Source organism: Calonectris borealis, chromosome Z (genome assembly GCF_964195595.1).
Source record: "Calonectris borealis chromosome Z, bCalBor7.hap1.2, whole genome shotgun sequence".
In the NCBI taxonomy this organism is placed as follows: Eukaryota; Metazoa; Chordata; class Aves; order Procellariiformes; family Procellariidae; genus Calonectris; species Calonectris borealis.
Genome location: NC_134352.1, coordinates 840,212 through 852,627, shown reverse-complemented (window position 1 = coordinate 852,627; position 12,416 = coordinate 840,212). Strand labels below are relative to the sequence as shown.

The 12,416-nt window shown below is 48.5% G+C and overlaps 1 protein-coding gene across 10 annotated transcripts in view; it reads left to right on the top strand.

Moving 5' to 3' along the window:
• Positions 1 to 11,547: 11,547 nt before the first annotated feature.
• The window catches only part of CAST (calpastatin), a 71,927-nt gene continuing 71,058 nt past the window's right edge, over positions 11,548 to 12,416 (top strand). For 4 of the 10 annotated variants that reach the window (XR_012670967.1, XM_075137271.1, XM_075137270.1 and 1 more), the window contains exon 1: positions 11,548 to 11,715. Coding sequence is in view for 9 of the 10 variants with exons in the window: in XM_075137271.1 (XP_074993372.1) it covers positions 11,674 to 11,715 (42 nt within the window). In the remaining variant the exon portion in view is untranslated. Of the gene's footprint in view, positions 11,716 to 11,885; positions 11,965 to 12,416 lie in introns of those variants that run through there. The other 6 variants (XM_075137276.1, XM_075137272.1, XM_075137286.1 and 3 more) reach the window with 5 other exon arrangements.

Here is a 12,416-nt window from a genome sequence, read left to right as displayed (position 1 = left end):
CAGCATGCCTATGTACAGCAAACACTAACCTACGTATGCATCACCTTGGAAGAACCTGCACTGCTGTAGGACATTTTTAAGCATCCATCAGTCCAAACAGAGGTGAAAAGCACTGTGGTAAAGTTTATTTGGCAAAGTCTAGAAGGGTCTTAACAGACAGCTGCGACTGTGAAAGTCAAGGGTATAAAACCTGGTACCTCAGGTGGGGATGTCCTGGGTAAGTTGCGTAGCTGATGGCTTTTCGGGCGGTTTGCAGAGCCCTGGTGCACGTGGCGGGGAGGCAGCACAGCCCCTCCGACGGGCCCGAGATCCCTCCCCAACAGCGTGAGCACAGCAGTGTCCGACTCGCCCCAAACATGCTGTTGCTCTACGCTCATAAATCCAGAGCCAACCCAAAATGACTCTTGCGAACCTTTCCGTACAAGATTTCTGGGAAGACAAACAAGAAAAACAAGGAGTACAATCGCAGGTCTGTGCAGAGGGACCCAGCTCACCAGCAGCGTCAGGGCACGGAAGGGAAGGTTTCGGGTTTAACAACCCAGCACTGCGATGGTCTCTGCACCGCCGCGGGTGAGTCATGCTTTGTGCATCTCTTCAAGATCTGGTCTGCAGCCCTGCCGTCAGTAAACACGCCAGAGCACAGACAGAGAGGAGCAGAGGAGAACGGCAGCATTGCGCTCAGAGGGAAGAAAATCAACTGGCAGCCACGCACCAACTCCGGCAAACCCTGGAAACGGGGCACAAACAAACTTCTCCCCAGAGACATGTCATCGTCCTGAAAGAGCGGGGCTGGGTCGAGCAAAGGGCGATGCTGCTCCCCACTGTCACGATTTCTCCCAGCCCTTCCGTGCTTTGGGAGCCCAGCTTTATGGGTGTATTTAGTTCCCCCCCACCCAGCCCGGGGTGTCCCCAGGGACAGGGGATTCTCTGGCACGTGAAGCATGTCCCTGCCTTTAGCTGCAAGCCACGTGCTTTGGCAGCAGAGGCAGAGGATGTGGAGGAAATGTCTGCCCTGGCTTCACCGCACAGATACAGGCACACTGGCACTTAACTATTTGTTCACCACAAATACCAGCTTGCCAGCAAGCTGCTGACAGCGGGTTTGCGTGTAGTAGTCTATTAAAAAGGGTCCAGTATCTTCTGACAGCAGTATGCAATGCTGGCAGAACTTTCTGGAGTTTTGTTTAAAAGGATAATGGACTTTGGTGTCCTGATTTGTACACTTTCTTCCTATTTCTCCCCTACAGGGGGAAAAGGGATTTTCACACATGCAGATTTCTGGACCTGGCTCATGTAAAGTACTGTTACCATACTTCAATGTTGCAGCACTGTTGCAGAAATAATGTTTTTGGACTTGGTCTAAAACTCACTTGGGGCAGTGGGAAGCCATTACTTGCAGTGAGGTTTGAAGCAGGTCCCTGGCAAGCGCAAATGACCACATTTCCTCTAGTTATGCCAGATTCTGAGCAGTGGAGGAGGATTTTCATTTCCCCAGGAGGTGGGCACTTGTGCTTATATACCGTTTGCAAAAATCTCGTCTGAGTTTTCAGGGTCTTACAGCAGGGAGCATTTGTTTTCTCATTCCAGGCCATTATTTTTGCCACATTTAATAGTTACACATTAATTCTTTAGCTTATTACTCCACCACGAAGCTACTGTGCAGCTGGCCCGGGGCCTCACGAGAGCCGAGCAGGACGGATTTGTCATTGCGCTCGCCACCGGTGAGTCACAGCAGAGGCATGAGGGGAGCAGCAGGCACGGGTGAGGGTGCGATCCACCTCCCGACACGGGTGCCAGTGGTCTGGCCCCGCTCCCCTGCCAGGGGGCTTTTCTGCCCCTAGACCTGGAAGTTGGGAGGTAGCCGGGGAGCCTGGGGTTTTGGAAATGGGAAGGGGGTGCTGGGGAGGGTGCTGGGAGCAGTCAGAGCACACCGCCGCCGTGAGCCGGGGCGGCCAAGCTGGTTTTGGTTTTGGCAGGACAAGCCTGGGCACGGCACGGCTGTCCTGGGCAGTGTCATCGCAAGTCGCTCCACGCCAAACAAACATATTTCCTCAAGCAGAGTACTTCCCCTCAGGTGTTCCGGCTTTGCTGCCCCATGGTGACTTTGCAGCGTTCGGGGTTGATGCATAGAAAACATAAGTCCCTGCGTATCTCATATCACAGCCGCTGCACACTTGCCATCCACCACTGCTGCAGTCGTCGTGTACGTGAAAATGGAGTTCCTGTTGCCCACACCTGGGGGGCCCGGGGCAGCCTGCGCTGCGCGGCAAGGGGCAGCGTTGGGATGGTCACTGCCCAGAGGAGCCGAGCGTCGCCTCGGCTGACCGAGCTGGCTGGCTCCATCAGCCTGCCTCGGAGAAGCAGCACATTCCTCCGGGTAGAAATGACAGATTTGGAGTTTTGTGGTGTACTCTGGACTCTGTTACCTCTCATAATGATGTGCACATCAGCTGCATTTAAATTGTGCTGGGTTGCTCTGCCAAGCAGTTTCTCTGCAAACCAAGTCCTCCGCACTCCTGCACTGACACGTGGTCCTGCACGGAAACAGGTCTTGCTGCAATCAGGGCTACCCCACCGCACTTCTCAGCAGAAACATGAAACTAATGCATGGCTTAAAATAGAAAGGAGACCTGCTCCCCAGAGAGAGCCGTGCGTGCTGAGAGGAAGTTACCCGCACCTCGGCTCCATTAACGCCGTGTCGCTTTTCAGAAGGGCGTGAGCAGGAAGAGGAGCTGTCGCAAGCAGGGTTGTCCCCGAGCAATGCACTGCAGAGGCTCTCGCCCTGTCACTGCCGCTTGGCCACTCAGGCTGTCCTGGTTTCAGCTGTGATGGAGCTGATTTTCTTCCTATTAACTGGTATAGTGCTGTGTTTTGGATGTAGTGTGAGAATAATGTTGATGACACACTGATGTTTTAATTGTTGCTAGGTAATGTTTATGCTAGTCAAGGACTTTTCATCTTCCGGTGCCCTGCCAGATGTGCCCTCGGGGCTGGGAGGGAGCACGGCCAGGACAGCTGGCCCAGCTGGCCAATGGGCTATTCCATACCATATGACGTCATGCTCAGCATATAAGGCTGGGTGAAGAAGAAGGAGGGGGGGGGCGTTTGGAGTGATGGCGTTTGTCTTCCCAAGTAACCGTTATGCGTGATGGAGCCCTGCTTTCCTGGGGATGGCTGAACACCTGCCTGCCGGTGGGAAGTGGCGAATGAATTCCTTGTTTGGCTTTGCTTGTGCGCAGCTTTTGCTTTCCCTGTTAAACTGTCCTTATCTCAACCCACCAGTTTTCTCACTTTTACTCTTCTGATTTTCTCCCCCATTCCACCGGGGGCAGTGAGCGAGCGGCTGGGTGGTGCTCAGGTGCCAGCTGGGGTTAAACCACGACACAGGCGAATCAATGGTTTATATTATTGTGCTATTTTGCAGCTACAAAATAGCGGCAATCAGTTACCCGGGTGGGAGCAATGCATTTAGCGCACAGTGAAAAAAGCAAAGGGTGAGGGTTTTTTTACTGCTTTGAGCTAAATGTCAAGCCAAGCTGCACCGAGTGCTGTGGTCCTATTTCCAGGTGCTCACTTATCTCTGGTTCTGCTCAATGTTAGTTCAATTTGCTTTCTTTTTTAACTATGAAAAATGTATACTGCATTCAAAGCAGCATATAGCTGTAAAGTATTTTCCATGTTACTCATGTTTCCCTTCAGACCAATCCCAGTTTCTTATTTTCTCACATTTCTGAAACAGGAAAGAATTTCCAGCAAAGCAGTGTTGCAATTTTCCATAAAATGCTTCTGTATCAGTCTGTACTTACTTTGACTTCTGTCCTGGTTTCGGCTGGGATAGAGCTAATTTTCTTCCTAGTAGCTGGTACAGTGCTGTGTTTTGGATTTAGTATGAGAAGAATGTTGATATCACACTGATGTTTTAGTTGTTGCTAAGTAGTGCTTATAACAGTCAAGGACTTTTCAGCTTCCCATGCTCTGCCAGGTGCACGAGAAGCTGGGAGGGAGCACAGCCAGGACAGCTGACCCAACTGGCCAATGGGCTATTCCATACCATATGACGTCATGCTCAGTATATAAGCTGGGGGGAGTTGGCCCAGCAATCACTGCTATGGGACTGGCTGGGTGTCAGTCAGTGGTGGTGAGCAATTGCATCAGGCATCACTTGCTTTCTGCGTTCTTTTTTTATTATTATTACTACTATTATTTTACTTTGTTTTATTTCAATTATTAAACTGTTCTTATCTCAACCCACGAGTTTTCTCACTTTTCCAGTTCTCTCCCCCATCCCACTGGAGGCAGGGAGTGAGCAAGGGGCTGCGTGGTGCTTGGTTGCCGTCTGGGGTTAAACCGCGACAACTTCCTTTCTGTTGCTTTGACTGGAAGTTGCGCTTGTTAAAAGGCACAAAGTATAGTAATAACCTAACAAGAGACCTGTGAGACTCAGTCTTGTAGAGAGCATACAGTCGCCAGTGATGAAGGAGAGCTTGAACTACGCAACTGAGAAAACATCTCAGCGGGGAAGTAATGGCAAAGCAGGAGATGGCTATAATGCATTCAGGGATGCCACACTGTAAGCAGAGCTATTTTTTGAAGACATGGTTATTAATATGAATGCAACTTTTAACATGTTAGTCTCACTTTCAGACGAGGCACTAGTCAACCAAGCTAAGTACAGGATGAACCAGATGCTAACAAGGCTGCTAAATGCACAACATCAACCAACCCTGATCCAGCCAATCTGCAATTACTCAGCAATGCAATGCTCTCCTAAGGAAAGGTATTGTCTGCTCTTATCCCTGTTTCCAGGCATATCATGCAACTGTGATTTGAGTATTTGACAATGTTTTTTTCTAACTCTAGAGTGTAATTAATAAATTATTTGTGTGTGTATATATTTAAAATGTGCATGTGATTGTGTGAATGTGCGTGTCTGCATACAAATATTATGCCATTACGCATGAGTGCACCCTTAGATGAAAGCCAGAGTTAGGTTTCTCATGGCTGGCACACTGGAGAGTACAAGCTATATAATAACTTTTCTTCATTGTTAATACAGCCCTGTTTTTAAGCTCAATAATCAGATTAGAAATGTGGTGTGACTGAAAGGATTATGCATAAAGAAAACTCAGGGTCAATGACTTTATCTGCTACAAGCACCCCATGCAACCCCAGACATCCCTCAGTCCTCCTGAGCCTCAGTTTACCAGCAGCAAAGGCAACAGCCTCCCCAGAAATGCAAACAAAAGCCTGGGGTCCTCAAACCCTGCCGTCGCAGGGGCTGCATCCCTGCAGGAATGGCGGATGTGTTACAACTCACGAGAGCTGCCAGAGCCTAGCACTAGAAGTTCCTTCTCTCTCAACAGGAATTTCTTGTTTGCCAGAAGCTTTTTCATAACGTGTCACAAGTGCAGAGGGAAATGGAAGGACTCTTGTAATTGCTGATGTCTTATTTCATAGGCAAGCTGCTGAAAGTATATGAGAAGAAGCATCACTGCACAGCCAACACAGCATCGGGGAAGAGTTTCCAAAACTCTGTGGGAAGCAAAAAAGATATTTAGCAGTGTTGGCAGAAGAGCATTTAGTGTTGTCTGACAAGCAGTAGTGTCCAGCACTCTCCCAGCAGCATGCTCCCACAAGGCCCCAAGAAACAGCCACAGAAATGACCGTCTTCCGTGGTATTAAAAGTCATGGCCACTGTGTGCTGCTTGTGTCACTAGTAGCTACAGGTGACATGCAACTAAAGGTCATGCTGTGGCTGCCCCTTACGAAGGCTGAGCGGAGGCAGGTGGAAGAGATATTTTTCTCCCTTTCCTGGCCCTAGGGATTCTCGGAGGTTTCTATCAAAATTCTGTCTCAAGCTTAATATTACACAACTTAAGCTTAAGTTGTGTAAGTTCAGTGTAAATTAATTCTATCTTTCAGTGGTCTTTTGCTTTAAATTATTGTGCTTTAATCTTTAGTCATTAGTCTTTTATTTTACCTGGGAATCATGGGAATACTGAGTAGTGATACAGTGCATTACATCACATACTTGTACCAAACAGCTGTGAGACAGACATACAAGTATGTATGTATGTATGAATGTATATACACACTATATATAAAGTAGTCGAGCGTTGGTTTTGTTTTTCTTTTGGATTAGCTGTAAACTGTACTTTGATCTGTCTTGGGCTTCTTCAGCCCTAATTGCATTTGTATCTATGCATGGGTAAGACACTGAGAAAAAGCAAACATAAAACAAAATAGAAAAAGAGATGTGGTATCACACAAAACCTTTTCTTCGTTACCCTGGGACGACTCATTGAAAGTCACCCACATAAATGATTTACTGCATCTTTGCAAACGAACACAAACAATTTTTAGCTTGTTTTACAGGATGTATTTTAGAAAAACCACAGCTATTTTTCATAACCCTTCCTCTGTGAAGCCTCTGTTAATACCAAGAATCTCAGGATTAATTTCATCTGAAGGTGACTGGGGGTAAATGCAGCATCGCACTGGAGGGAATACTCTTACTCTCAAGGAAATCATTGGTTCTGTGGCAAATGGAGATTAAGTGAGAAAATGTCCAAGAAGTACACAAAAGTTTTAATCTCGTGCATGGCTTCCATGCCATAAGTTACTAGACACAGCATTGACACAAATAAAAACATTTTGCTAACTTCTGCATGTTGAAAATTTAAACTGTGCTTAAAAGGTATGTATTTTATTTTATTAGTATGATTTTCTATTGATTCTGAAACTTTCTAATGTATGAAGACTTTAAAATTTACTTCTAAACAGATAATTTTTTTTTGTCTCACCTCACACAGAGCTCTCCAAAGTTTTCTTTATCTGCAGTTTCCAGTTACAGACTAATCTAAGCCTACAGTTTGAGAATCTGAGAGAGACGGTATTGTCATTTTCATACGTATAAACCTTGCATTCAGCAGAGTTCTTCCAGGTTTATAAAAATCAGAAATGTCTAAGACATACATTTTGCTGTAATTTCATAATTTAGTGTATACTTCAGAGAATATACCTCATCTCAGGGAAGTTCTTTTTAGACAACACCAGCAGACAGAAATGAGCGGCAGGTTAGCCACTCCTACATAGCCGCAATGTTTGACATTCACTGGGGTAACGCCTAGCTCATCATGCTGTACTTCCTTTTGGACCTCACTTTGGAGTCATAACCTCGCACTGTTTGTATCTGTATCCAGTCCAGAGAAATGCCAGTGATTTGCTAAAAGCTGAATTTATATTGAAACAAAACAATGATTTGAAGCACACATTCCTAAACTGTTTCCAAACCAACAGCTAGGGCTATTCAAGGGATACAGTGGTCTCACCTTAGCTGCCTTGAGTTTCTGCTAACTCCCAAAACTGACAGCACTGTTTGGCTTCCCCAGTAGAAACTGGCTGTGGAGAAAAGAGAGGAGGAGGAAAAAAGCCCTGTATGATGAAGGCTACAACATACGTTTTTCTCACTGATGGTTTTATGTGACAGATCCTGCTGAAGCTTTGGGATTTGCTATATTTCAGTGTAATGAAATAGAACATCTGGATAAATAACAACTTTTGTACATATCACCCAAATTCAGCTCCAGTAATTATTCAAAGTTAATTTCAAAGTTAATTTTTTTAATTAAAGCCCAGCTCAGTATTTAGGGATTTACAAAATAACAAAACCCAAGGAAAACTCTAATTTCCTTGGTTGGTGTCAAAGCTTGGAATTTCTTTCTGTGGAAAGGAAACTTCCATTCAGCAGAGGGATGGAGTCCAGCAGGAAATATTCAAACCACACCAAACAAGCAGAGGACATACTATTTATATGATAAAAGAGAACATGTTTATAACATGTACAAAAATATGGGTATCAATATATACAGAAATAAACCTTTCTTTTCAATAGCGAGGATTTGAATTATTGCTTTATAGAGCAAGCATGTTATCAAACTATTAGCTCTTATCAACAAATAGGATATTTCCATAACTGAAAATTTCCATTTCCTGAACACTTTGTGAACAAAAACAGTGGAAGAAGAAATGAAATGTACTTGTCCGTCTTTGTTACTGTTGGTGTGTTCAAACAGGGTGGGACTGCATGCATCACATTTAAAAAAAAAGTAAATCCTGATGGGTTTGATTTTGGGAGGAAGAGAACAGAATGAAAACTTGTGACAAGCTTCTTGGTAAACCAGGAGAAGAGGAGGAAACAGATTAAACAACCAACCTATTTGACTACTTTTTATACTTGCTTTTAGACTTTTTTCAAACTACTCTAGATAAAAATCCAATTACACAAGAGATTTTGTACTTTATTTTGTAAATTTGGTGAATGACTCATAAGCTTGTAGTAGTACTATTATGCAAGTTATAATAAAAAATATGTATGCTTGGCAAAAATTTCATCCAAACCTGCCAGAATTTTGAGCACCTTTTTATTCAGAGGCATTTGACATCAACTAGTGCCCTTTGGAGACAGAGACCTACCGTCTTTTTCCCTCCAGAAGAAGGAGTCTCTGATTCTGGATTCCAATTTTAGGCCCGCAATACCTTGAATTACATATGATTGTATCCATGAAATGTATCTCTAAACTACTATTAAAAGCATACAAAACATTTTAAAATACTTGTTTACATTACACATTATCACAGTAAAGAACCTGCGTTCCTGACGTGGCCACCGTTGGTGGCTGTTGCTCCAACATTGATACATTGAACAAATCGTATGTCTGGACTATCCATCATCTCCTGCATTTGTTTCTGATCAGTCCTGTCCAGAACTCCACTAGCAATGCCACATAAAATCTCAGCAGGCTTTAGTGCATTTATTCACTTGCAGATGCTGTGAAGGAGTAAGTAGAAAACACAACAGAAAACACAATGTGGCTTTGAAATTACATACCTGTACGCTACTGAAAGCTGCAAGAAAAACTTATTTTTTCCTGATTAAAGATAGTAGTGACAGACTGACTTGGATAATTACTAGCAACTCCTCCACTCAAATACCCAAATGTTTACCCAAATGAGCAAACTGTTGGAGTGGTGCTTTGGCCTGCAGTAGTTCAAGAGCTGACTCAGGCACCCGTCAGCTGAGATCACTTCTGTTAGTGCAACAAGCGCCTGCTTTTCAATCCCATGGTAAATGTGTGCTGTCGACATCCTTTACATATAAATGTAATCTGAACTAGCTAAGAATAAATTTGTGCAGAAATTGCCAATAAACAATGCTTTCCTAAAGCAGTGGCAAACTAGAGGAACCTTCTAATACAAACAACAGTGCCAACCCCTTCGCCCAAAGCAAGATTTCCTTGCAAGGCTGGAGCCCAGTCAGTTTCCAAAATACTGCAGAAGCATGCAGCGGCTGCGGGAGCTGGACGGCTCTCCTCCTTCCTGCAGCTATCCAGTGCTCAAATCTCACCGATATACCTAACTTCTTACTAGGAGAGCTTAGAATTGATGATGTGCTTCTGGATCAGCAGAACCCTTAATGCCCAGCATGATACAGACTGACATCACCAAGGACTTCATGTATTACTGCCTCATTACTGTGCAACTCCACAATCTCAATTACTGTCAGCTCCGGTTGCTTGTCATCAGCAGTGAGGGGGGTGAAGCGCACTGAAGGCTTCCTGGAGCGCTGTGTCAGCAGGGAGGGTCCACTGCCTGCAGCCAAGGAATGCAGTACGAGCTGCTAAACCTGTCAGAGTGACCCCAGCTAAAACAGCACACGAGAGCCTTGTGTAAAAGTCATGCATTAAGCACGTCCCCTTGCTTCGGCTCCTCCAGAGCACCTTGCCTAGATGCACAGTCTTATAAGCTGGTCCCATGTAACTGCTTTACACTTCCATGGCCAGATGCAATACAGAGCTTGGGTAAAGGCTGGGTATTTAACATTTTAGGCAGGTCACCCGTCGAGTGCAATGCAAAACCCATACATGGCACAGGCTGAAACACTTCAAAGGCCAGCCATAGATCTGCACGGAGCTAATCAGACAGGGAGAGCAGGGATGGCTTTAGGCAGGCAACGTCTGAACCATCCGTCCTCTCTGGAGGTAAAAGCCATGCCCCAAGGCCTCAAGGGGTTCACTCTTGCCCACTCGTCTCCTTCTCTCTGCCTGACAGGACAGGGCATGAGCACTAATCGGGTTTACAGACTTCCCACTAAGTGACATAGTCTTACTGCCTCTTCCCCGGAGAAAGCAGGGAACAGCTGCTTAGCTAGCACTCCCTAAAGACTCAGACACTTTTGCTTCCTCCTGCTGATAGACACGGCCTCCTCGCATGTGCTTGTGTCCGGGAATCGCTGCTGCTGGGACCTCTTTGGAGTAATACAACTCATCCAACGGCTGTTCCATACAGCCAGCCTAAACCTGGGATCCCCTAGCACAGAACACCCCAAACGCCTGCCTCTTTCATTTAAGCTGTGCACAAAGAAGACCTGGGTGAGACAAAGCCGCTCAGCCATGCCAATCCCTGCACGCAACCCCTGTGTATGAGTGTGTGTGCACCTACACACAGCTAGGTAACTATGGCATTTTGAAGCCCTTTCACTGGAGGTTGACTTCATGTTACTAATCACATCGTTCTTGCCATAATGCCTCAAGAATATTTGCTGCACCACTTCAGTCGCAGTGCATTTCTTTACCGAGGTGGCCTCGGAGAACTGCTCCTGCTAAATGATGAATTTTTCATTCCAGTTACACATCCGCACGAACAGGAGACTTGCCCAAACCGGGCTCACGATTGCACCATTCCTATTCACGGAGGATTTTCCAGCTGTTGATCAGGGTGATTTGGCTGTGCTTAATCTTCCTCCAGCTTTGACTGACCACTACCTGGTCCTGCGGCGTTTTGGAAGAGCCGTCAGTGCATCCTGGGCAGCTCATTTGTGTAAAGACTCACACGGACGGGGACATTCGGGACTTGCTCTTAAAAAAACATCAGACCTTGAAAGCTTTCCCATTTAATCACCCGAGCTCCAGTGAACCCTCTAGACGCGAGCGTTACCACCACACCGGCCCACAGGATACGTGACCGACTTCAACACCGAGGGCATTCTCGTGGCGGGAAGGCGTCCCTTGCCTCTCCCGCCGGTTCAGGCCGGGGTGCCAGCCAAGGCCGGCGGCTGGCGGAGGAGCTGGGGCTCCGGAGCGGGGTGCGGAGCAGCCGCAGGCATCTTCCACCTCGGGGAGGCCGTGACGGGGCAGGACCCCCGGCGGCAGCTGCCTTGGCGCCAACCTCCAGCTGCGCGTCGGGTGTCCAAACCCAACGCTTTTCCAAGGGGAAAAGCTGAGGGACCGACTTTCACGAGGAAAAGAAAGTGTCTGTGCGGGTTTTTTTTTCCCCCAAAACCTCTTCTTTTTAAGGAAAGCCACTCTCGTTTCGGGCAAGCGCCGTCCTGCCACTGGCGCTGGCAAGGCGAGGGGCGCTGGTGGCTGCCGCCTCACGCCCAGCACCCGCCCGGCCGCCTCAGCCCGGGCCCGCGTCACAGCCGCCGGCTACCGCCCGCTTCCCCCGCGGGCCCCCTCGGCCCGGCCCCGGCCCTGCCCCGGCAGGAAGGGGAGGGCCCGGCCGCCGCGCGGGACGGCTGTGGCGCTGGGACCGCTGCGCGCCGCCACCGGCCGCCCCCCGCTTCCCCGGGGCCCGCAGCAGCGTCGGGAGCAGGCGGCAGGGAGCCTCGCCGCCATGTCGCAGCCCGGGACGGGGAGGCAGCCGCCCCCCACGGCGGTAAGGTGGGGCGGGACGGCGGGGGCCGAGGCCCGGCGGCGGGGGGGGGGCAGTGGCAGGCTGCGCCAGAGCCGCGGCGGGCCCGCGGGCGCTGCCCTGCTGCGGGGCCCGGCGGTGGGAGGCCGCTGCCGCGGCGGGTGCCGCCCTGGGGCGGAGGCGGCTGCCGGGGCGCGGCCCGGGCCGTGCCGTGCCGGGCGGTGAGGAGCGGCGGGCAGCGCCATGGCCTTCGCGCGGTGGTGGTACGCCATGGTAAATACGGGGCTGCGGCCGCGGGGCCGGGCGGGCGGTGAGCCGGGGCCCCCCTCGGCGGCCGGGGCAGCGGCCCGGAGCCCGGCGGGGGCGGGGAGGGCTCCCGCGGCGGGGTGCCCCGAAGGCTCCCTCCCCTCTCTGGCATTAAGGCTTAAGAAGGGATAAGGAAAGGATTTAGTGGTGCCTGGCGGCGAATCAGCGCTTTTTTTAAACGCTCGTGTAGTGTATTTCAGGTCAGGTGAGAGCTTGGTGTTCTCTGGATGTACTGCCGTAATCCCGCCACAGTCTTTTACAAGCGACACTGAAAAACGGGCTTTTTCGTGCTGTTAGCTGTTTTCGTAATCTTCTGAATAATGCCAGCTCGCTAGCTGACGAAACGGTACCTTGCAGTCAAAACACAGTGGTTTGCAACGTAAGGCAGAATTTATATGGGATTGTTTCTCCTTTGCAGC